This window comes from Papio anubis, chromosome 7, assembly GCF_008728515.1.
Source record: "Papio anubis isolate 15944 chromosome 7, Panubis1.0, whole genome shotgun sequence".
In the NCBI taxonomy this organism is placed as follows: Eukaryota; Metazoa; Chordata; class Mammalia; order Primates; family Cercopithecidae; genus Papio; species Papio anubis.
This window is the reverse complement of record NC_044982.1, coordinates 75,112,039-75,138,852: the sequence shown is the minus strand read 5'-3', so window position 1 is coordinate 75,138,852 and position 26,814 is coordinate 75,112,039. Positions and strand designations below refer to the sequence as shown.

The window sequence follows — 26,814 nt, the reverse complement described above, 5'->3', positions numbered from 1 at the left end:
AAGAATTAACTATGCATCACCACTGTATTAAAATATATTGAAAAGGGTGTGAAGAGTTAAAAAGTGTAACGGCGAAAATTAATATATACACTTGATCTATAAGAAATACTTGAGGCAATAACTAAAATGCTTAAATGGTGACTTGCATCAATAAATAAAGAAATGAATTACTATAACCAATTTAGTTCAAGCATTCCAATCAGAGATCCCTTACTACTCCCTTAGCAAATGGCACTGAAAGAGAGAACTCATGGGAAACTAAAAATGATTTCAACATTACTGATATTTAATATCCAACATTACCAGTATTCGAGATAAGGAGATTAGACTTAAGATGGTACAGCAACTGAGATAGACTGTTTCAAAAATAATTTATCTTAACTTCTACAGGAAGTACAACAGGAATTCTGAGGAACTTCTATCAGCCTTCAAGGTTTCTGTATTAATACAGTATCATATATCAGTCTAGCCTTCCCAAAGGGACAATTCCATTAGCACTGTTAAACAAACTGTCTTAGTAGAGATCCATACCCATAACTTTCTTTAGCTTCCAGATGGCCTGGCAAATATCCTTTACAACAGCAAGTTGAGCCTTTTCTCCAAGAAGACCACCTATAGTAGTTCGAAGAATAAATGAAACACAACGGCGACAGCAAATGGCATCAATCTGAGTTTGGGTGGCTTTAGGGTATGACTGTGACACAAGGCTTAGGATATGAGAAAGAAAGGCAGCAAAATTTTTCTCTAGCCAAGCTCCTCCTAATGTTGAAACAAATACCACATAAGCCTAAAAAAGAAAAGAGTTTTATTTTCAATATTAAATTGTTTCAATTCTGTATTTTCCCTCACAAAATATGCAGCATTTACTAATATTTTTCTTATTCCTTATAAATTGTATTCTTTCCTAATTTATAGCCACTTGAAATATATAAACATAGCACCATTTTGTTTTTGTTTGTTTTAAGCCAGAACTGAAGGGCTTTTTTTTTTTTTTTTTTTTTTTGAGACACAGTCTCGCTCTGTTGCCCAGGCTGGAGTATGCAGTGGCGCAATCTCGGCTCACTGCAAGCTCTACTTCTGGGTTCACGCCATTCTCCTGCCTCAACCTCTCGAGTAGCTGGGACTACAGGGGCCCGCCACCACGCCTGGCTAATTTTTTTGTATTTTTAGTAGAGACAGAGTTTCACCATGTTACCCAGGATAGTCTTGATCTCCTGACTTCATGATCTGCCCGCCTTGGCCTCCCAAAGTGCTGGGATTACAGGCGTGAGCCACCGCGCCCGGTCTGAAGTGCATAGTCTTCCAATCAAGACTTCATTTATGTTACCTCCCTGTTTTATTTTGGTCAGACTACAGTTTCAGAATAGTCAGCATACCCAGCTAATATGTAAAATGTGTCTGTGGCTTCTGTGAACAACGGCTCCAAGAGATTTAACATTCTGAACAAGAAATCTCTATTTAAACATACAAACATATTATAAGAATTAACTATGCTCCAACATTATAACTCTAAGGGAATTGAATTCTTTATTTTCATGAACATTAACAGTTTCCCTTACTCCACAGATATAAAGTAGTTTTAGGTAATCTGTTCCTTAGAAACACACAGTTTAATTACAATTATAGTGGGAAGCTCATATTTTCATGGAGACTACATACAGTATAAAACAATGACAATATATGTGAATTTTTCAAAAATACAAGTTTGCTTTGAATGGTAACAGGTTTAGCAAAAAAAGATAATCCAAGGAAAGAAGGCAGATATCTCTTTGTTTTATGGTAAGATAACTCTTCCAAGAGTTTACCTCTTAAAATTTGTTTAGGACCAAAAATTTAAGCACTGAAGTAAACTACATGCTGTACTCCCTGAGGGTTAAAGCCATATAAAATGGTTATTTCACCCATGCTAAACAATATGTACCTAACAGCTTAAATCTGAACTGTATGAGCACACACAAATACAATGGAAAACATGTTAAACCACAAGATACATGAAAGCACAACAGCTAGAAACAAAAAAAGTTCTTGTTTCAAAGAAAACTAAAATGTTCCATTATTAGGAACGCAAAATACATTATAGGTAATAAGGTTCTCTTACTTGCAACCTACTTTAAAAAAATGTTTTGGCCTTACCATTTATATCTATTAATAGATATGAGAGCATAAGTGTGGACCTTGCATAGTACCACTTCTGTGGAGTCAGATACTAAAACTTTCATTATAGGCCAGTAAGAGTTAGATTTAGATACTGATTTGTGATTCTAACCTGAGTAACTCCAACTCGAACATCCCTACTGACTGAACTGGTTCCTTTCAGCATATCTCCACTGGCTCGAAGGAATCCTGAACTCCCACGTAGAAACCCTGTTCCTAGTAATTCCAGAACTTCCTCCAGAGATACTCTGCGAATGCTTTGACGTGAGGCTGCTATGACAAAGAACAAAACTGTGATTCATATTTTATAGACTAAATTTTAATGCATGTTCTTGATTTGCAAAAAGCCAGCATGTTAATAGAAACAAAAATAAACTAAAAATTCAAACAAAATGCAAAATTTGCAGAACAGTCTACACAGTAATACACAAAGTCACACAAGGGTTCAGAGGTCAAATCAGAATGGACCCTGAAGTGCATGTCAAAAGCATCTTAAAGACTATGACTAAGATCATGATCTATTGCTTCCTTTCCTCAAAGAAGTTAAAAGGCTGTCTTCTAAAACAGGGGAAAAAACATAAATAAGACTGCCCTAGTCCTCCACAAATGAAAATGCTGTACAATACTTTGAAAATTCTTTTGAAACATGGAAAATGCCAAAATCATAATTTTATTTTTCCAAATGCTGTACAACTCTCAAAGAAATGTATATAATGTAAATGTCCTATTTTTAAAAATTCTCTATTGGCAATAAAACTTTTACTATTCCTTCAGTCTCTGAAGAAATCAAAGCTAAATTCATTAAAACTACTCATTTGGCTCTTAGGCTACAATAACTAACAGATTGACTTCAGTTTGACACAGCCGGGTTTCTCCCTGTGACTATCTAGATAATATTATCTCCCTAAAAAAAAGAAGAAACCATTTCTCCCTCAAAAATTAATGGTCACAAGCTCTGACCCTCTACAAGAGCACAGAAATAAACTTTTGTTACAGTTATGAACACAAAAACCTCCTCCCTAGCCTAAAGAAAACCATCTGAGACAAATGAAAATCTAACTTGGCATTTGGGGAAGAAACATTATTGAACAGTGCAAAATCCATGCTCTGTGGATCATAAATTCTGAGACAGCAATAAACGTAATAAATGACTATGTATATTAAACAGTGATTAAAAACCATGCAGAAAACAGAGCAAAATGAGGTCAGGAATACGGGGGGGGGAGTGAAGTGTAGTTTGTGACTTTAAATAGGGTATTGGGGTAAGAGTCATTGAAACGGTGACATTTTAACACAGTTTGAATGTAGGGAAGAAATTAGTCATGAGGGTATCTGCAGAAAAAGTGTTCTAGGCAGAGGAAATGGCTACGACAAAAAGGCCTTTATAGGATGCCAGGTGAGTTCACACAGAGCTATGTGGATAGAGCAGTGGAGGGGGTATGTAGGAGACAGGTCAGAGTGTAAGGATGGGGAGAGGGTAGAAGATATGGGACCTTGTAGGTCATTATAATAAGGCTGTGACTGAAATGAGGTGCCAGTGGAGGACCTTGAGCAGACAAGTGATGTAATCTGTCATGCTGCTGTTGTGTTGAGAGAAGATTATAGAGTGGGGTAAAGGTAGAAGCAGGGAAAACCATTAGGAGTGATTTATTAGTGTAAGCAAGAGATGATAGTGACTTGGATCAAGGTGGTTAAAGTGGAGTGAACGGAATCTGGACATACATAAATATATATTTTTAAAAATTAGAAAAAAATTAGAAAAAAGCTGTAAGAAGAGTATAATAAACTTTCATATACAGTCACGTACCACATAAGGACATTCTGTTCAATGACAGAGATCACATATATGACAGTGGTCCTGTAAGATTATGATGGAGCTGAAAAATTCCTATTGCCTCATGACATTCCAACACATTACTCACATGTCTGTGGTGATGTTCATGTAAACAACCCTACTACACTGCCAGTCATGTAAAAGTAAAGACCATGCAATTATGTAAAGTATGTAATACTTGATAATAAACAACTGTTACTGGTTTATGTATTTATTATACTTTTTACTGTTATTTTAAAGTATACTGTTATTTATAAAAAGTTAACTGCAAAACAGCTTCAGGTAGGCCCTTTAGGAAGTATTCCAGAAGAAGGCATCGCTATTACAGGAGACAACAGCTCCATGCGTGCCACTGCCCTTGAAGACCATCCCGTGGGACAAGATATTAAGGTGGAAGACGGTGAGATTGATGGTTCTGACTCTGTAGGCCTGGGCTTATGTATGTGTTTAAAAGTTAAAAAAAAAAAAAAAAAAAGGTTTTTTTTAGTAGAAAAAAGCTTATAGAACAAGGATACAAGGATATAAAGAAAATGTTTTTGTATAGTTGTACAATGTATCTGTGTTTTAAGCTAAGTGTTATTATTATTTTGAGTGTAGTGGCACAATCTCAGCTCACTGAAACCTCTGCCTCCCAAGTTAAAGGGTTCAAGTGATTCTCATGCCTCAGCCTCCCAAGCAGCTGTAACTCCCGGCATATGCCATCACGCCCCGTTTTTGCATTTTTAGTAGACAGACAGGGTTTCCCATCTTGGCCAGGCTGGTCTTAAACTCCTGACCTCAAGCAATCCACCCGCCTCAGCCTCCCAAAGTGCTGGGATTACAAGCATGAACCACTGCACCTGGCCCCTAAATGTTATTATAAAAATATTCAAAGGAATCAAAAATTTTAAAAATCAAAAAGTTGATAAAGTAAAAAGCTTACAGTAAACAAAGGCTAATTTATTATTAAAGAAAAACATACATTTTTAAAATTTAGCATAGCCTAAGTATACAGTGTTTGTAACATCTACAGTAGTATACAGTAATATCCTAGGCTTTCACATTCACTCGCCACTCACTGACTCACCCAGAACAACTTCCAGTCCCATAAGTTCCATTCATAGTCAGTGCCCTATAGGTGTGTACCACTTCTTATCTTTTATATCATATTTATACTGTACCTTTTCTATATTTAGACATGTTTAGATACACAAATACCATTGTATTACAGTTTTCTCAGTATTCAGCATAGTAACATGCTGTAGAGATGTATAGCCTAAGAGCAATACTCTATACCATATAGCCTAGTGTGCAGTAGGCTATATCATCTAGATTTGTGTAAGTTCACTCTACGATGTTGCCACAATGACAAAATCACCTCATGATGCATTTCTCAGAATATGTCCCTATTATTAAGCTATGTATGACTGCATCTACCTGGACTCACCATATTTTCTTCATTACTTTCTTACTTCTGAAGAATACACTTATGGCCAGTTGTTTTATAGAATGGCCCTTGATATGAGTTTGTCTGGTATTTCCTCCAAATTTTTCACAGAGAACTACATAAGTAAGGCGATATCCTTTTCAATGCATAACATCAAGAAGCACTGCCAGGTGTGATGTCAGTCTGTCCCTACATAGGTGATATTAGCTTTGAACATTTGCACAGTGTAAGTCTGCCAGATTTTTCCACTGTAAAATTATCATTTATAATTATGATGCAATGTATATGGCAATACTTTAAGATGGCATGAGATTGGATAAAACCACAAGACATGCTTTCTTGGCTTTCTTTCCTTCCTTCTCACTGGAAATTTCTGTTCTGTCTTCTTCGATGGTTCCTTGTGTTCTCCTAGAGAAAGCTCATGACCTAGTACCTGGTCTGCTCTTCCCTATGTATACTCACTGTCTTGTGATCTTATCTAATCTCATAGCTTAAATTCCATCTCTATATTAGAGATTCCTGAATAATCACTATTAATTTATTCCTAAAATAAATAAATTAATTTATTCCTAAAATTTATGAAGTTGATGTCCAGTCTCCTCTCCTGGACACCAGACTCTCACATCCAGCTGTCTATTTGATATCCGTATTTCGATGTCTATTTAATGGTCCAAATTGTTTTAAACACAGTGCTTGATCCTCCTCCCTGACACATACACATGCCTGCTCTACTTGCACACTTGCTCATGTAAGCTGATGACAACTGTATGTATACTCCCGGGTTTTCAGCCCAAAATACATAAAGTCACCCTGGACTTCTCTTTCACACTCAACATCTATTCTATTTGACTATTCAAAAGATTCAAAAGTAGAACTCCTTAGAGAAATGGCTAATTCTGGGGTTGGGACGGAGAAAGTAGTACGCTGTGATTGCACCACTGCACTCCACCCTGGGTGGCAGAGTGAGACCCTGTCTCCAAAAACAACAACAACGAAATCACTAAGACAAAACAAAACTGTCCAAATACAATAAACTTCAAATATCTAGAATTATCTACATTATATGCTCCATTGTACCAACCTAAAAAATGACAAGCCAAATATATGTAGTCAGATGCATGCTGCTTTAAAAAAAAAAAAAATCAGTATTTAGATCATATCGTTTATTGGATAACACTTCACAATTACTTAAAAAAAAAAAAATTAAAAATGGCCGGGCGTGGTGGCTCACGCCTGTAATATCAGCACTTTGGGAGGCCCAGGCGGGCGGATCACGAGGTCAGGGATCGAGACCATCCTGGCTAAAACTGTGAAACTCAGTCTCTACTAAAAATACAAAAAATTAGCCAGGTGCAGTGGCGGCTGCTGGTAGTCCCAGCTACTCAGGAGGCTGAGGCAGGAGAATGGTGTGAACCTGGAAGGCAGAGTTTGCAGTGAGCAGAGATTGCGCCACTGCACTCCAGCCTGGGCGACAGAGCGAGACTCCGTCTCAAAAAAAAAGGAACTTTTTTTTTTTTTTTTTTGGAGTGCAGTGGCGCAATCTTGGCTCACAGCAACCTCTGCCTCCTGGGTCCAAGTGATTCTCCTGCCTTAGCCTCCCAAGTAGGTGGGATTACAGGCATGTGCCACCACACCTGGCTAATTTTTGCACTTTTAGTAGAGATGGGTCTCACCATGTTGGCCAGACTGGTCTCAAACTCGTGACCTTAGGTGATCCACCCAGCTTGGCCTCCCAAAGTGCTGGGATTACAGGCATAAGCCACCATGCCCGGCCCGAAATTGATTTATAATGGGTAGCAATAACATTATACATGTTTGTTTATATCAACTGGGGAAAAAATTACAGAAGATACTTTAAAAACAATTACATGTATTTTACCTGTTCCTGGATGTTTAGAAGTTATAGCTTTAGCTAATATTGTGCCTAGTAACTTTGAAACAGAAATCCGCACATCATAATTGGAACCTTCAAAGGACTTAAAACACAGTGTGGCCACACTGTCCAGGTCCGTACTCCACATAAAGATGGCTTCATTCTGAAGTTCAAGGAGACACTATTCAATTGGACAAAGAGAAATTAATGAAAAATAAAATACAAATGTCAGGTTCAGAGCTATATAAGTTACAGAAACTATCAGGGTTTTAAAAAATAATACACAAATTCAGAGTATCTATTATGATTACAAGAATAATAAATGAATACTTACTAAAAGTCATAAAGATTATATTATAGAAGAGAATGAACCTACAAGAGGTGGGAGGAGGACCCATTTCTAACTCCACAGGTTATGAAAAATGCCTTGAGAATCAATCTGTTGGCTATGAACATCTGGGAGAATAATTCCAACATTAAAAAAACTTCACTGTATTATCTTACCAACTATGTTAAGAAGGTATAAATTAAAAACAAAACAAAAAATCACTTGGAGACAACATAAACCTCACATGTAAATTTTAATTTACACAATTAGGGAGAAATTTTTAGTAGAGTAGAATGAATACTTAAGATTCTGGAAACCTGAACTTCCTACCCTCTGACCATGTGTTGCTAACTATTTAAACCTTGGGAAATTCATATAACTCTGGGTCTCGGTTTCCTCGTAGGTTAAAATGAGATAGTCCCAGCTGACTACCAAAATAATGTAGCTTTCACTAATGCTTTCACAAAGATAATCTGATTTAATTTTCTTCATACTAATTTTTAAAGTCTTCTTATTAGATCATTTTACCTTCGCAGCAGCACAACGAACAGCCATGGATCTATCTGTTAAGCAGGATCTAGCAGCTTTATAAACATCCCTGTGACAAGGTGCAGCAGCAGCTCCTAGTCCATTCAATATATTTTGCAGACTTAGCATAATCTCATATCGGCCTTGAGACTACCAAAAAGAAAAAAAAATTAAATAGGAAAAATAATTCCACTGCAAAGAACAGGATTAAACACTGATATCTGTCTCTGGTACTGAAGAAATACCCGTACTTCTATACATACTGACCAACCCATTCTGACATCAAGAAACAAGTTACTATTTTATGAAATATTATTTGAAAAGTTACTTGTATACACCGGATTTCAACATGATACAAATTTCACAGGGTTGATGTGAAGATTAAACAAAATTACATGAAAAGTGCCTAGCCCAAAGCTTGCATGCCATTAAGCATTCAATAAATAGTTGTTGTAGTCTAAGCTAACGTATTAAAAATGCAGGGTCTGCCATTTACTAGATAGGACCTTGGGCAAATCTGTTTCTTCATCTAAAAATAGAGGTAATAGTATCCCTCATAGGCTGTTGTAAGGAATGAATGAGTCATACACGCAAAGTGCTTATAACAAGCCTAGCCATACAACAAATGTTCAATAGATTTGGTAGCTATAATACTTTGTTATTATTTATTGGTTGGAATAGCATAACTCACAATTTAAAAGTCTTGGATTTAGAGTTGAAAAAACCTGGGTTTGAACTTCTCTGTGACCCTCAGTAACTTTGTGACTTTAAGTTGTTCTTACTTATTTCCTCATCTATAAAATGAGGATAAGATGAACCTCATGGGTAAACATTCACACAGTGCCTGGCACACAGTAAACAGTCAAGAAATAGTAGCTGCTTGGTTGGGCCCGGTGGCTCACACCTGTAATCTCAGCACTTTGGGAGGCCAAGGTGGGCCAATTGCTTGAGCTCAGGACTTTGCGACCAGCCTGGGCAACATGGTAAAACCATAACTCTAAAAAAATACAAATTTTAGCCAGGCGTGTTGGTGCACATCTCTAGTCCCAGCTACTCAGGAGGCTGAGGTGGGAGCATGGTAGTGCACACCTGTAGTCTCAGCTACTCGAGAGGCTGAGGTGGGAGGATGGCTTGAGCCTCGGAAGCAGAGGGTGCAGTGGGAGGTAGAGGGTACAGTGGGAGGCAGAGAGTGCAGTCAGTGCAGACTGCACCACTGAACTCCAGCCTGGGTGACAGAGCCAGACCCTGTCTTTAAAAAAAAAAAAAAAGTAGTCACTTATTTTATTAATGTTTTACTAAATACCTCAAATCATATCTATATCCCAGGAAGTTAAGGCCACTGAAGGTAGATAAGTTGGAGTTGGAGGAAGACAAAGATCAGCATCAAGAATCACTTCATAGTAATATTGTTAATTCATCTTTGTTTAAAGGCACTTCAAAGTCATAGGTGAACATAATAAAATGGTGCCAATGAGAATCTTCTGAACTTTTCTTTTATTCCAGTTCCAAATGTTGTGTATCACTGGTGGGTGTGGATATCTCTGAAATGTTGTGATATCTGATCAACTAAATCAAAGATCAAAAGTATGGAATACGGCTCAAGGATGTTAGTTAAAAAAATTTTAAAAATAGGGGAGCAACAAAATACTTAACAGTAACTTAAAACATTTTCATAACTATAGAGTAATCCTCTATTAACCAAGGGGCCTAAAAAGTGTTATAGCTTAACCAGTGGAATTAGGAGGAAGAAAGTTTAAAATAGCTGTATCTCAATAAATAAAATTTCTTACAGATATCTGCTTTTAAATAAAACTAGATTTATAGATGTTATAAAAATCTGTTCTCCTTAATCATTTTCTCCAATCTTTTGGGAAACTATTGCTGAGAAGTGATCTGATGAGCCAATTTTCTCACCAGTTTTATGTTAGAGTCTTCACTTCTTAAAGTTCTTGAATCAGCTACATTCTTCTTAAAATTTACCCATTTTTTTATTGGAATTTTCCCTTGTTTTGCCTTGCTACATTTTAAAAAAACGTGTGTGTGACTGTCCAACATTTCTATAAATTACTTCAGAGCTGTGTTCTAGATTTTTGTAAATAAAGTAACAAGAGTAACCAGTGTGATGTTTTTAGATTTTCTTTTCTAGTAAATATTTTTTAAGAGACATGGTGTTGGGCCGGGCATGGTGGCTCATGCCTGTAATCCTAGCACTTTGGGAGGCTGAGGCAGCTGGATCACTTGAGGTCAGGAGTTCAAGAATAGCCTGGTGAACATGGTGAAACCCTGTCTCTACTAAAAATACAAAAAATTAGCTGGGCGTGGTGGCACGCGCCTGTAATGGCTACTCGGGAGGCTGAGGCAGGAGAATTGCTGGAGCCCAGGAAGTAGAGGTTGTAGTGAGCTGAGATTGTGCCACTGCACTCCAGCCTGGGCAACACAGCCAGACTCCGTCTCAAAAAAAAAAAAAGAGGGTCTTGCTCTGTCACCTAGGATGCAGTCCAGTGGCATGACCATAGCTCACTACAGCCTTGAACTCCTGGGCTCAAGTGATCCTCCTGCCTCAGTCTTCTGAGGGGCTAGAACTACAGTATGGTGCTCACCACCATACTGCAACTAATTTATGATTTTGTAGAGACAGAGTCTTCCAGTGTTGCCCAGGGTGGCCTCAAACTCCTGGCTTTAAGCGATCCTCCTGTCTCAGCCTCTCAAGTAGCTGAGATTACAGGTGCAAACTACCATGTCCATGTTTTTATATTTAAAGGTGCTAAGTTGTCCTTACATATTAGGGACCACAGATTTAAACCTTTTGCTAAACAAAAATATAAATGCTTTCATTTCAAAACCAGTAAAACCACAGTTGGCAAGAGATTATAGTATCTTAGTTTCTTAAAGTCAAATGAAGAGACAGTCTCAAAAACAAGGGGTGTTCCAGAGTAGTAAGTCACACAAATATTTCAATGAGGATTCAGTTGAAAATATACTCCCTTGGCAATTAAAAGGTCATCTGGATCTGGTCACACATCCTCTACACTCTTTCCCCTCAGATTATATTCCTTACTACCTTCTGATGCTAGTATAGTAACTCATCTATCCATAAGGTATACAGCGTTTATCAACTATGTAGTCCCTAGTGACAAGCAGTTGCACTGGCATCAGTAAGTACTATCAAATAGAAAAGATGGAGTAAGAGGAGAGAGCAGGGATGGGCCTATAAGTGGAATACATTAGTTTTCACCCACTTGGATTTATATGAATACATGAAATTCTACTGCATTACTATTTTTCTGACAGGGATTCAATATACAGAGTACATATTGTGCATCACCTAGAAATTTAATTTAATACCTATTTAATTTATAGGTATATTTATATTCATATCTACATATGCTTGTCATATGTAAAGTTCTTTCATTTGCTCAGGAAAGCATAAACCAATAAAATGCTATATTTTCATTCTTTGGCTGAACTTGTAATTACTTACCTCTGCACTCTTCACAGCCTTAAGAATATTCCCCACCGTATCAGTAAAGGTGTTACCCAGTATTCTACCCAACTTCTTGTACAAGGAACCCAAACATACCACAGCAGCACTGAAACAACATTTACATTAGAAATTAGTCACAGCTGAAACAATAGGAATAAAAATATCTTAGAATATCTAAGGATAACTATTGAAAAATTTCCCCATTCTCTTGGTTGTCTTTTTACTTTCTCTGTATTATCCTTTGAAACACAAATGTATTAACTGTGATGAAGTCTTATCTATTTTTTGGCAGTTGTGCTTTTTGATGCTATACCTAAGAAACGCTGCCAAAAACAAGGTCACAAAGATTTACCCCTATGTTTTTTCTTACGAGTTTTATAGTTTTAGCTGTTACACTTACATCTATGATCAATTTTGGGTTAATTTTTTTATACATGGTATAATAGAAGGGTCCAAATTCATTCTTTTGCATGTGGACATACATGTTCTACATACAGTTATACTGGCATCACTTGTTGAAAAAGTGACTATTTTAAATTTTACTTTGAAAGGATAAAATTTCTAAGAATCTATTCTGTGGTTAAATCTTAAGGCATGACACTTAGGTGAATATGATTATACTTTCAATAATAAGGATGTATCAATCTGTGATTACTCTACTACTCAGCCCAAAGATTACACACCCTCAACTTTGTTACAAAATTCTACAAAATATTTCAACAGAACTCAGCTACATATTAGATAATAGTTAAGCTTAAAGACAAAAATAAAAACAAGAAACAATGTTCTCATCAAGTTTGAAATCTGAAAACTTTATGGGGGAAATACATTCTGTTATAAGTAAAAATTAGAGCAACAAAAACTTCTATAGAATTATGACATGGTGGCTGGGCGCAATGGCTCATGCCTGTAATCCCAATACTTTGGGAGGCCAAGGCGGGTGGATCACTTGAGGTTGGGAGTTTGAGACCAGCCTGGTCAACATGGTAAAATGCCCTATCTACCAAAAATACAAAAATTAGCTCAAAGTGGTGGTGCGTGCCTGTAGTCCCAGCTACTTGAGAGGCTAAGACAGGGGAATTGCTCGAACCCAGGAGGCGGAGGTTGCAGTGAGCCGAGATCACGCCACTGCACCCCAGCCTCGGTGACAGAGAGGTTCTGTCTCAAAAAAAAAAAGAAAAAAAGAAATACTACATGGCTCATTGCCTTTTTAAAGATAATAGGTGATAAAATGAACTAAATCCTACAGAGAAACTAGGCTGTTCTTTTCAGGATCTTAGCAAATACTTTTCTACATGATATTTATTATCAATTTTCATAACCAAGAATGAATAAATTGCAAAAGCATCCAAAAATGTGAAGAATTTAAAATATCTTTCTTAAATATTCAACTGCTAAAATTTTTTTTAGGAAGATGTTTTGAATCTCAAATCTAGACTTCAAATATGTCTAAAGTATTTGTAGAATTGTTTCTCAGTAACTAACATGAAAAGTGTTAGTTTCCTAAAATGAGTAAAACTGAGTTTGTATTCAGTTTCAAAGTAATTGTCAAGTACTATGGGTACTTCATAAAAATACAACAGGAAGCAATATTTTGTTGCCTGTTCTGTTTTAATGTTTCACTTACAGCTTAGTGGGAAGGTAACTTGGAGAATCATCTTTGCTACGAATAAGATCATTACATTTATCGATTGCCTCGTAAACGGAGAATGTGTCTCCAATACTATAAAGTATGGCTAGATTCTTAGCAAGGAGTTTGCGGGTAGGAGGCCCTGGGGAGTTGTTCAACAAAGACAGGAGCTGTTCAACAAGAGTCTTCTGTTTCTCCCTTACATCATTCTAGAAAGAAAGATAACACAAAGACACTTCAAAGTCAATATAATTATATGTAATCCTCTAACATAATTTTTCTTTCAAATATTTAAGAACTAAAAAGGCTCTAGAAAAATACAAACTTATTTTGACTGGAAGTTACAAATAAGTTGGTAGTGTGGTCATTATGCCACACTAAACAGGTAGTTTGTTGCTCTGCTAATAACTCCAAAAAAACCCTCCAAAAATTCCAAACCACATTATACTGTAATCTCTGTTAACAAATATAAGGGCTCTATGTATTCTAAATCTTCTTTTGTTTGAAAGGTAGAGCAAATTTGTATTATTATTTTTCATAGAGACAATGTGATATGGTTTGGCTCTGTGTCCCCACCCAAACCTCATGCTGAATGGTAATTCCCATGTGTCAGGGGAGGGGCCTGCTACAAGGTGATTGGATCATGGGGGTGGATTTCACCCATGCTGTTCTTGTGACAGTGAGTGAGTTCTCACAAGATCTGATGGTTTAAAAGTGTGTGACACTTCCCCCCAACCCTTCCTGCCACAATGTGAAGGTCCTCACTTTCCCTTCACCTTCTCTCATGACTGTAAGTTTCCTGAGGTCTCCCAGTCACGCCTGTTAAGCTTGTGTAATTGTGTATTAATTAAACCTCTCTTCTTCATAAATTACCCAGTCTCAGGTAGTTCTTTACAGCAGTGTGAGAACGGACTAATACACAAGGTCACACTATGTTGCTTGGGGTAGAGTGCAATGGCTATTCATAGGGGCAATTATAGTGCTGCACTACAGCCTCGAATTCCTGGGCACAAGCAATCCTCCTGCTTCAGCCTACCAAGTAACTAGGTCTACAAGTATGCATCAGCATGTCCAAATTTGTATTTTCAACTACAGTGTCTGAGTTACTAATCCTACACCTCCCCCATATAAGCTGCATAAAGCAGTAACCTATAATCTGTAACCAGAGCTGACCTTGTAATGGCTACCTGTTTTATTCAGATCTATTCCTAAGTGTAATGCAATTTTCTTTTTGCAAGCTTATGTATATAAATGTTAATAATGTTATTCCATTTTCCTTGTCTGCTATCCAAATAAAGAGTACAAAATATCATTATGAAGCTAATGGTATTCAGGTGCTCACTGAAGCCTAAAATTCCACAATAAAATATTTGTCAGTATATAGAATTTTGACTTTTGCTAATTTTTTTCCCCCAAATCTAGAAGTTGCTTTTTTTTTCTCTCTTAAAGATCAGCAAACTTGTCAAATATTTTGATAACTAGAGTCACATAGCTCCTTGTTGTCTCAGAACAAGAATGTGTTTTGGAATGCTATTATTTTAAATTCATAAATAAAATGTCTTTTGTTAAATTCTAAATGTCTCCATGAGTAGTGTTTTTGTACCACTTTGGAACTGCATATAGTACTGTGATTATGTGAAAAAATGTTCTTATTTTTAGGAGATGTAGGCTAGAAGTAAAGTGCCACCTCAATGGCTTAGTAAATTAATCAACCAAACATGGCAAAATGTTACTAATTGCTGAATGTACGTGAAGGGTATGAGTGATCAGTTTTCCTTTTTTATACTCATGTCATAAGCTTTTAAGGGAGAATCTGCTTATCCATAGGCTCTTGAATTCATACACCTCAAGTCTTCCTACCTTTTTAAAGTGAAACTCCCACTACATTGTTTAGCCACCATACTTTACCAGGGCTTTCTGGACATGGAGGAACACAGATGCAGAAGATAACAAAAATGAAGTATAATACAAAGTAGTTGTAGTTGGTGTTTCATATATTTTTAAAGTAATACCAAAAACATTAGCTAATTTCTTCCTGCTTTTCTGAATAGCGAACACTTCTAATAGTAAAAACTCTGATGAAGGAACAAAAAATGTTCTATGTTTCATTAAGTTTTAACAAAGTCTAACATTTTAAAGTTAAATTACATTATTCTGGAAAAAACTAGAAAAGCAAACCAAAGGAAGTAACCATGGGCACTTAAAAAACATGTTGTCATTTTACCCACCCTGCTGGTTGCCAACAAGAGCTTCTCCAAGTATCTCAACCACTCAAAAATAAACTCTGCCTTCCGAACTTCACCTAGTTGATTGTATGCTTCTTCATTCAGCAATAAGCTATGAGCTAATTCCATTCCTTGCAGCAATCCTCCTAGCTGGTCACAGTTCTTCTCGTTAAACTTTGGTCAATATACCTAAGAATAAAAATCTGCAATACAGGAAAATAATGTATTTTAAAAGGGGAATAAAAAGGAAGGCAATCATAATATTGGAAATCTTTCACAGAAAAGTGAAAACATAATTAAATGTATACATTTTTTATAACTGCTCTAGGGTGAATCTGGGAAAATCCCAATAATGTTCTAGTTAACACTGACATAAAATCCACCTTTATATTCTGTACTCAAGCAGACAGGCAAAATAGAGTAGTATTATTGGCAATTGTATGCAAAAACTTGCTAAACAGAAGAGACATTCCACTAAAATTTTGAAAATTTTAAGATTAAGCTGTTTATTCCGTGTTAGGTTTTCTTTGCAGTTTAAGTAACTTACTAAAATGGGTAATAGGTACATATTAAAAAATGACACCAAACATCCAGACCTTCTACTAGAATTCTACAGTAAAGCTTACCATCTCTCTGGGCCTTTGCCTAGCTAGGTACATGCTCTGTCATTTACCTGGAGATCCAAGAGGGACTTAAGCCCATTAGCATCAGTTCTCCCAGCCTACTAAAGGCACTGCTTGTAGTTTCAGGTGAGGAGTTTAGGAGAGTCCAATCTTAACTGGGCTTATATCTGAAAGTCTTGTGAGAGCAAACTTTTTAAAATGGGTATTGTCCAGGAATTATAGCAATCAAGATCATATCTGCTCTGACCTAGATCCAGTGTAGCCTTAATTTTGTGGTAGCAAACAATCAACAGAAGACACAGGGTTTGTAAAATTATTGTCTTATTCAAGGCATCTCCTGGGGTACACCTTAGTGCTGTTACAGAGCACAAAAGCATATAAATATAAATGTATGTATATATATACATATTCACATTAACATACAAATTTATAAGATGGCATTGTGATTACTAGACAGATTTTTTATTTTTAGGAGATACATGCTTTACTGTAACTTACTTTTTAAATGGTTAAACCACTTACTCAACCATAAAATATGGCAAAATGTTAACAGCCGAATACAGGTAGTGGATATGTGAGTGATCATTTCACTACTCTTCATTTTTCTGCATTTTAAAAAGCACAACAAAAAGTAGAAAAAAATTATTTAAGAAAAGAAATAAAACACAAGTTGGCTATTAAAAACTACTACTACTTACAGGAGTGGCAGCTATCATCAGGAACGTTAAAGAACATGGAAGGTACCATAGCATGCACAAAAGATGGGTATTCCTATTCACTAATGTCCCTAAATAGAAACATGTTAATTGGAATTTCATAGGAATATAGATAAAATGCTACGGCTAATTTAACTAAAACAGTTAAAATACATATCTCACATTTCCCTAAACAAATCTCATACTTTTACAGAGAAGCCAGTAACTAAAGAGGTATTAGAAAATTAGATGACAGACATGGGAAAGGCTTTTCATTTTTTCAAACAGTTTATCTGTTTCATAATTTCAAATGGTTTACCTGTTTGAAATTACTTAGAGTATCAGGTCATCATAATTATAATACAACTGAAAAGAGCCTCTTTAAAAGACAGTAGTCACAAACTGGTTCCCTGTTGGTCAAGACTGCCTGCAATGCACTGGGGCTAACATTTAAACATAAGAAGATTGTGCATAAAAATCTGGGTCCAGGGCCAGGCACAGTGGCTTACATCTGTAATCCCAGCACTTCGGGAGGCAGAGGCAGGAGGATCACTTGAGTCTTGGGTTCAGGAGTTCAAGACCAGCCTGGGTAACATAGACCCTTGTCTCTACAAAAAATTAAAAAATTAGCCAGGCATGGTGGTGCATGCCTGTAGTCCTAGCTACTTGTGAGACTGAGATAGGAGGATAACTTGAGCCAGAGAGGTTGAGGCTTCAGTAAGCCATGACCACACCACTGCATTCCAGCCTGGTAAAGAGTGAGACCCTGTCTCAAAATCAAAAAAAGAAAAAATCTGGGTCCAGTGCCATGTGTGATGGCTCACGCCTATGATCCCAGTACTTTGAGAGGCCAAGGCAGGAGAACTGCTGAGGCCAGGAATTTGAGCAGCCTAGGTAACAGTGGGACACCCTCTCCACCAGAAAAAAAAATAAAAAAAGAAAGAGAAAGAAAATCTTCGGTCATTTTCAAAAATGTCACTTTTACAGAACAAAGAATATAAACAATGTGGCCAGGTGTGGTGGCTCACATCTGTAATCCCAGCACTTTGGGAGGCCAATGCAGGCAGATTATCTGACCTTAGGCATTCGAGACCAGCCTGGGCAACAAGGCGAAACCCCATCTCTACAAAAAATACAAAAATTAGCCAAGCATGATGTTGTGCACCTGTGGTCCCACTTACTCGGGAGATTGAGGCAGGAGAATCGCTTGAGCCCTGAAGGCAGAGGATGCAGCGAGCCAGGATCATGCCATTGCACTCCAGACTGGGAGACAGAGTGAGACTCTGTCTTGAACAACAACAAAAAAGGAATATAAACAATGCTGCTAAACATTCATTTTTACTGAAGCAACAAAAATTCTAGCTTGTTTTAAAAAACCTTCCTTTCCTTTCTTCAATTATTGAAGTGAACTAGCCAAAATATTCACAATTAAGGATACAGTTAATAGATGCTACAGAAATAATTTCTGGAAGAAACCTACTAAATACACACAAGGTGAAAAACAAGTTTGCACTTAGTATCTGTGATTGTTTGGGGGGTAGAAATAACCACAGTATCATAGAGAAAATTTCTTATTAATACCAGGGCAAGTCAAAATCCTATCTTCAGAATCAAATTACCCTTTCTAGAAGTCATTAGTATCTGCTGAAGAGACTTTTTTTTCTTTAGGCAGCAGCAATATTGTGGTGTAAAATGATCTATCAAGAAGCAAAATAGCTAACACAATGTGATAATAAATAATTCAGCAAAAAGCTTGAGATCATAAGCAGGTCATAAAGTCATCTCTAATGCCCTCAATATATTCCTTATGTAAATTACTCCTAAAAGAAGTAGACAATTCATATTGGTAATCTCACATCTAAACTCACAAGTCTAAAATGCACCTGAGAGCTCCACATATGCACTACCCATGAGATAAGCAAGGGCATTTGCAAACAGATGGCTGCTGCTCTTATCTGAAGTCTTACCTCATCAGGAAGATGAATACAAATTCAGTCAATGTTATCTGCTATATGTTTTAATATAACCACAACCCTACATATACCTGAGGAATGCTTATTTTTCTAATTTTTCTCTTAGTTTCTCTTATGTTTCTATTGAGATTACAAGGTGATTTACTACAAGTGAACACATATGTCAATATATTTAAATATATTTTTCAAAGTATAGTTAGTTGCTACTTGAAAAAAGGATTTTTTAAAACTGCTGCCCCAAATGTAATGCCAGCTATATTTAACAGAAGCAGCTAATATTTACTATTATAGTCTAAGCAGTACTCTAAATGCTTTACATTATTTTCTTGAATAATCTGACAAACTGTCCATGAAGCAGCTATTTTTATTAGCCCTATTTTACAGATGAGGACATTGAAACACAGAGAAGTTAAGTGACTTTCCCAAGGTCACAGAGAACCTGGGTGTGCACTTAAGCAATCTGACTTCAGATATATTTGTTTTAACCACAACATACTATGCTGCCACCCTTTCATCCAATCAAGCCCCTCAAAAATGTGAGAAGTTAGGCCAGGCCCGGTGGCTCACGCTCGTAATGCCAGCACTTTGGGAGGCCGAGGCAGGTGGATCACCTGAGGTCAGGAGCTTGAGACCAGTCTGGCCAACATGGTGAAAACCTGTCTCTACCAAAAATACAAAAAATTAGCCAGGCGTGGTGGCATATGCTTGTATTCTCAGTTACTCAGGAGGCCAGGAGGCTGAGGCGTGAGAATCACTTGAACCCAGGAACCCGGGAGCTGGAGGTTGTAGTGAGCCAAGATCACGCCATTGCATTCCATTGCACTCTAGCCAGGGTGACAAGAGTGAATCTCTGTCTCAAAAAAAAAAAAAAAAAAGTGAGAAGAGGGGCCAGGCACAGTGGCTCACACCTATAACCCCAGCATTTCGGGAGGACAAAGCATGAGGGTGGCTTGACCCCATGAATTCAAGACCAGCCTGAGCAACATAATGAGACCCCATCTCTACAAAAAATAAAAAAATTAGCTGGGCATGGTGGTGCATACCTGCAGTCCCAGCTACTTAGGAGGCTGAGGTAAGAAGATCACTTGAGCCCAGGAGGTTGAGGTGACAGTGAGCCATGATCAAAAAACAAAAAAACCCAAAGCCAGTCATTTTTTAAAAAGCTTACATTTTGTACATAATTTGTGGATATATGGAACTAAATGACACTGTTTCCCAACGACAGAACATTAGTTTCCTTGGTGTAATAAATTTGGGAATCTTGCATTAAGACAAAGTTAGGGATTTTTACCTATAAGATTTCTCAGGCTATTTAATTAGGTTAATGTATACTATGACTCTCCATGAATGCAATATAGTATGAAGTATTAGTCAAAATGCTGCCAGCACCTAGCAACTTCTAGACCTAAGCAAACTGTTCCAAGGAGAAACATTAAAATGTACTTGTTATCATCACTTATTTTTTTATATATATATATGTATGTATTCTGGAGATGGAGTTTCACTCTTGTTGTCCAGGCTGGAGTACAATGGTGCGATCTCGGCTCACTGCAACCTCCACCTCCTGGGTTCAAACAATTCTCCTGCCTCAGCCTCCCGAGTAGCTGGGATTACAGGCATCCACCACCACACCTGGCTAATTTTGTATTTTTAGTAGAGGCGGGGTTTCACCATGTTGGTCAGGCTGGTCTCGAACTCCTGACCTCAGGTAATCCACCCACCTCGGCCTCCCAAAGTGCTGGAATTACAGGGATGAGCCACCATGCCTGGCCCTATTAATACATTTTTAAAAGGTACACAAGAATGTTTATTCCATTACTTTACAGCCAAACACTGTATGTGCTTACCCTAAAGCCAATAACTGAACTAAGTTATAAAGGCATTTAAATGCTTTTAGACTAGGTATTTCTCTGGGCCCTATTTGCTTCTTTCAAAACTGTCTGTACTTTGTACCTGATAGATACTCCTAGTTACTCAGTCATCATTTTCATGCCAGAGGTCTTTTATGTTGAGAAAAGTAGGCACTGTGAACTAGACCTAAGGTAGCAAGGTAATATCCAAATTATGCTTCTCAAACTGGGATAACTCCAGCAGATTATGAAGCATATTACTATGCTAGAGGTCAAATTTAGACTAGAGGGTCAAATTTTACTTAAAGTTTTCCCTAAGCATTAATTTTAAACATTGTTTTATATTAAAATACAGATTTATGCATATGGAAGGCAAAATTAATAAAACACTTCAAGATAAAACATGAGACTTCAAAGAAATCCTGAGAATGATAATGCCTTTCTAGACGTGCTTTAACAAAAATCACTCCCTTTTGCTGTTAAAAATACTATTTTAATGGAAAAATTGAAGAACCACTAAGCCATGAGTAAGCTGAACTATATGAAACTGCCATTTTTATAGGTGAAAAAAAGGCTGGCTTGACAATTTATGCGATTCAACTTAAGTACCAGTCTTCAAATATCAGACATAGTGTATATGTGTACTAATGTCTGTACTTTTGCATAGTATTCTTTCCTTTCGAATGGCTCTGTATTAAGCCTAGTGACTTTATTAGCCTAGAGTAACACATATGTATATTATTGACTACTAATAGAAAAAGGAACCAGCAGGGCACTAATATTCTAGGGTCAGAGTTTTCTTTTCTTTTTTTTAAAGATGGAGTCTCACCCTGTCACCCGGGCTGGAGTGCAATGGCACAATCTTGGCTCACTGCAACCTCCGCCTCTCGGGTTCAAGTGATTTTCCTGTCTCAGCCTCCAGAGTAGCTGGGACTACAGGCACATGCCACCAGGCCCGGCTAATTTCTGTATTTTTAGTAGAGATGGGGTTTCACCATATTGGTCAGGCTGGTTTTGAACTCCTGACATCAGGTGATCCACCCGCCTTGGCCTCCCAAAGTGCTGGGATTACAGGCATAAGCCACCACGCCCGGCCTCAGAGTTTTCTTTTCTAAAGTAACTTACTCCAAAACCATCTCTGAGAGCAGTTAACAACCGTATTATCAGGCCAGGTGCGGTGGCTCATGCCTGTAATCCCAGCACTTTGGGAAGCCAAGGCTGGCAGATCACTTGAGCCCAGGAGTTCAAGACCAACCTGGGCAACATGGCAAAACCCTGTCTCCACAAAATATACAAAAGTTAGTTGGATGTGGTGATGCACACCTGTAGTCTCAGCTGTTCGTGAGGCTGAGGTGGGAGGATCCCTTGAGATAGGGAGGCGGAGGCTGCAGTGGGCCAAGATTCCGCCACTGCACTCCAGCCTCGGGAAGACTCTGTCTCAAAACAAACAAAACCAACCAAGGGTTGGTTTTAATTCATCTGGAAAGGAGTTAACTTCAATTTTATTTAGGCATGGTAGTGTAAGCACCTTCAACAATGTCAACAAACATACAGGCAGTTGATTATTCCGGTCCTGATAGAAAGGGCTAATATAATTTTCTCTCTCTAGAGTTTACAGGTTTATTTTGGTAGCAATGGAAACATGTTGAAATTTATAGGGAGAAAAAAGTATTCCTAATCTTCTTGGTCATTTTAGTTTCTTAAAATGATTGTATCATTTCAAGGAGGGAAAAGGGAAAGATCACAAATAATCAAAGAAGACACTGGATACAAGGTTAGAAAGGTTTATTGGATTGGTTTGTTAGTGTTTTCCTTCTGGAGCATGAAAATAATTCACAAAACAAAAACGTCACTAAACAGTAAATGAAACTAATTCCAGAATGTATCAAGTGCCTGAAGTGTTGGGATACGTCTCAGACTTCAATTTCAATTACTTCTATTTGACTTTTACTTACCTAAAAGACACCATAACAGCTTCAATTCACCCTATAGTCTTAGTTCCTCAGTTCTGAACAAAAAGCACAAAGTAAACAAAACAAAACAAAAAACCCCAACTCTCAAGAACTCCCACAATTCAAAAAACACAGATAAATCCTAAAATCCAAACCTTTCCCAAAAATATAGTAATTAGCTTTCATCTATAAGGAAGCTAGATTATTCTACCCTGACCTCAGATTTTCACTTGTGATTTAGGCTTTGCAAAATTATACGTTACAAAAACAGGAACTCACAAGTTACAAACAGCATTAGGCCACAATTGAGATGTTGCTTAAAGAAGGCTGCCCCTGGTATAAAGAAAACGAAGTCCTTTTGTTACAGCACTTTACATATCTCTAGGCAGAATCCTAAAGTTGGTTTGCTGACACTTAACCAGTATAGTTTATTAGAATTAGGGTAAAATGGATAAGAAGCAAGTCATTTGTAATGTTAAGAGTTCTTTAACACAGTTATAACTTGATAATTTAAAAATCTTGTCTGTATCAATTCCATCTTTGAATCTGAAATATCTTGCTTCCTTCTTTCTACAACAGTATTTTAAAATTTGGCTAAAAAAATTACTTGCCTCAGAAAACAGCAGAAAAATCTCTGACAATGAAATTCAAACCTATGACATTATTTTGTATGAATTTAACATTAGTCTAATTCTCTATAACAACCCTACAAATAAATTGGCTATCATTAGTTAAAAATTTGAAATGTTAACAATATAATAATGATTTAAGCTCAATAGGAAATAATTTGATTTAGGTGAGTGGTTCAAAACCATGTATATTAAATCTAAATATGAAAAATGCAAAAACTTTTACAGCCAATGCTAAAATTTTAGAAAAGCTGATAGTTTAATATAAACAGTGGCAGTACAAAGGGTTCAACTCTGTTAGAAAAAATATATTATTTATCCTAAGTTATAAAAATATCAAAACCATTTGATAAAAACATCCAGTTTTTGAAAATTCATAAGAAAAAGGAAAATATAAGTATAAAAGTATTAATTACAGCACTGTAATTAACTGTAATTCTAGTGAAAATTCAAAAGAACTTACAAGTCCAACACTAAAGAAATGGTTAAAATTTGACATATTCAAAGAATACTAGGCTGTCATATAAAACTATGAAAACTACAAATGCACAGGAGTGCAAAAGGCTTAATGGGGGGAAAAAAAAGTAAAGAAAACTGAGTGCAGAAGTTTTACATGTTAAGAGAAACCTTTAGATAAAGCAGTGTTTACCAAGAATACTTTGTGGAATACTGCCAGAAGAATGAGAACATGTATTCTATGTGAAGAGGGGGAAATCCAAGTTGAAATGGTTTTGGGAAATGCCACATTGTCAGTTTCCTTCACCAGTTTCTCCATACATGTAACATGGTAATGTGCACTATGTACAGCCAAGAAGGCATGCAGATAAAGCATTTGATGTTTCTAAACACGTTTTAACTATAAGCCTCTCCTCTACTCCCTTTTTCTTTTTTTCCCAGCCAGGAATCTCATAGAATTGTGTGTTCTATAGAATACAATCTTTGAATTACTAATCATTAAAGACTAGTATAGGTCAAAAAATCTAAAAATTTCTGTTTTGTTCATATTATAAAATTCTCTCTCTCTCTTTTTTTTTTTGAAGGAGTCTCGTTCTGTTGCCCAGTCTGGAGGGCAGTGCAGCGGTGTGATCCTGGCTCATTGCAAGCTCCGCCTCCCAGGTTCAAGCTATTCTCGTATCTAAGCCTCCCACATAGCTGGGATTACAGGCATGTGCCACCATGCCCAGCTAATATTTGTATTTTTAGTAGAGATGGGGTTTCACCATGTTGGCCAGGCTGGTCTCGAACTCCTGGCCTCAAGTGATCTGCCTGTCTTGGCCTCCCAAAGTGCTGGGATTACAGGCGTGAGTCACTGCATCCAGGCTGAAATGACTTATTATTAGTAGAAGGATATATAATTTCCACTATCAATGACTATTGATGTCTTACTTCTACTTAAAAGAGGACATTTCTGATTAATATTTTGGATCAAAATACCTATATAAACAGAATCTTCTCATAAAGATGTAAATAAAGAAAGACGACGATGGCCAGGTGCGGTGGCTCATGCCTGTAATCCCAGCACTTTGGGAGGTCCAGGTGGGTGGATCATGAAGTCAAGAGATTGAGACCATCCTGGCCAACATGGTGAAATCCCGTCTCTACTAAAAATATAAAAATTAGCTGGGTGTAGTGGTGCATGCCCATAGTCCCAGCTACTCGGGAGCCTGGTGACAGAGCGAGACTCCATCTCAAAAAAAAAAAAAAAAAAAAGAGAGAGAAGACAAATATACAAAGTTTCAACTTTGTATACTTAAGATTTATCAATTTGCATAAAAATCTGTGTCATTCTGTGGCCAGGTGCAGTAGCTCACGCCTATAATCCCAGCACTTTGGGAGGCCGAAGCGAGCGGATCACCTGAGGTCAGGAGTTCCATGGAGAAACCCTGTCTCTACTAAAAATATAAAATTAGCCGGGCGTGGTGGCAGGTGCCTGTAATCCCAGCTACTCGGGAGGCTTGAGGCAGGATAACAGCTTGAACTTGGGAGGTGAAAGTTGTGGTGAGCCCAGATGGTGCCACTGCACTCCAGCCTGGGCAACAAGAGCCAAACTCCATCTCAAAAAAAAAAAAAATTGTGTTATTCTATATTGTTAAGTAACTTTCACATATACATCCTTTACAAACTAAAATGACTTGTTGTACTATATATTTTAAAATTTGATTTACGGAATTCTGAATATGAATTCCCACAGTCAAATGAATCCATGTTTTCTAACTTATACCACAAAAACCTAACTTATGACACACCCCAGGCACAGCACTAATACTTCGAATTTTCATATATAATAAAAACACATTCAGTGTACTAAGATGCCAAGAATATTTTCTGCAAACTTGGTAGGAACGGGAAGAATGTTGCTGCTCACCACTACGTAATATAAGGCAATACGAACAGCAAATACGCACTGCTCTAAGAACTGATGGGGAGCACATCCTATTAGGATAGAGAAGTCAGGGTGGAATAGAAGAGAAACAGGAGTTACCAAGACAAAGAATTTAACACCAGGACAAGAAATTTATAAGAAGTTGGGGTTAAAAAGGGTTACAGGTTGGGGACTGAATTTATTCTGCCGTCTTCCCCCCCCCCCGCAAAATACTGCATGTTATTGTGAGGAATGAGAAAAATGGCAGAAGCTGGATTCCATGATGGCGAGATTGCCAGTGGGAGACCCAACTGGACTACTGTTTGTAGCAATTCTCCTTCCAGCTTATGAAAGAGAACACCCCTGAAGCATAAAAGGAAGTGTTCTGGGGGGTGGGAGGGTTAGATAAGACTGAGCAGTAGGAACCAACTCTAATATGTCAGTGACAGAAAAATGATTATTTTTTGAGGATCTATGCACTAAAACCTTTTAATTCACTATCTCATTTAATCCTCATAATACTGAAACTTAAGATATCACTGCTATTGCTAATATAGTTATTGCCATAGCTGGTGAAGCAGCCAATCCTTCTAACTTTGTTGTTCTTTCTCACCACTTCACTTTTATGTCTCCAGTACTTTGAGGCTTTTTGTTAGTGTTATGTCTTCCAGAGACATCAGCTTTCAGAGAGCCCTTTCCATCTAGATGGCAAATCAATAATTACTAAAATTATTAGTTTAGTCTTTGGCTATTCTTGACTATTTTTATTATGCTTCATTCCACACACCAATTCTCCCATCTCTCCATGGAAAAGGGATTTCATTCTGGACCTTTAGGAATGCCACAGGCAGATTTTAAGTTTAAGAAGTTTTACTTTTCTTGTATTTCCCACCACACTCTCCTGAAGTCACTAGCTATTAATCACACTACTTGGTACCTGAGATTCCAGTAACAGGAAGTAAAAAAACGAAGTCCATAGAGCAATTGTTTCAGAACTCATGGATTTTACTGACATAAATCCATCAAAGCCTATTCATTCTTAGTCTAGAAATGACTAATAATCCAGTTGTCTGGATTCTAGATAGAGAAGCACATTAAAAGTAAAAGAGCAAACCCACCGAGAGTAGGAAGCTAACAGTGATGGAACAGACAAATAATATTGAATATAGATATTTTTAAAAGCAGAGCAATATAGGGCTACTTAATACAGGAGCAAAGTGTACAAGATGCCATTATTCCTCCAGCACA

At 37.2% G+C, this 26,814-nt stretch overlaps 1 protein-coding gene across 8 annotated transcripts in view; it reads right to left on the bottom strand.

The window, feature by feature from the left end:
* HEATR5A (HEAT repeat containing 5A) overlaps positions 1-26,814 on the bottom strand; it is a 125,458-nt gene that overhangs the window by 92,378 nt on the left and 6,266 nt on the right. For 5 of the 8 annotated variants that reach the window (XM_031668193.1, XM_031668192.1, XM_031668197.1 and 2 more), the window contains exons 2-8: positions 15,486-15,685; positions 13,255-13,466; positions 11,625-11,733; positions 8,144-8,293; positions 7,294-7,468; positions 2,267-2,427; positions 532-787 (exon numbers count right to left, since the gene is read on the bottom strand). In XM_031668193.1, coding sequence (XP_031524053.1) covers positions 532-787; positions 2,267-2,427; positions 7,294-7,468; positions 8,144-8,293; positions 11,625-11,733; positions 13,255-13,466; positions 15,486-15,611 — 1,189 coding nt within the window. In that variant the 5' untranslated portion in view covers positions 15,612-15,685. Of the gene's footprint in view, positions 1-531; positions 788-2,266; positions 2,428-7,293; positions 7,469-8,143; positions 8,294-9,446; positions 10,334-11,624; positions 11,734-13,254; positions 13,467-15,485; positions 15,686-16,603; positions 17,377-26,814 lie in introns of those variants that run through there. The other 3 variants (XM_031668194.1, XM_031668195.1, XM_031668199.1) reach the window with 3 other exon arrangements.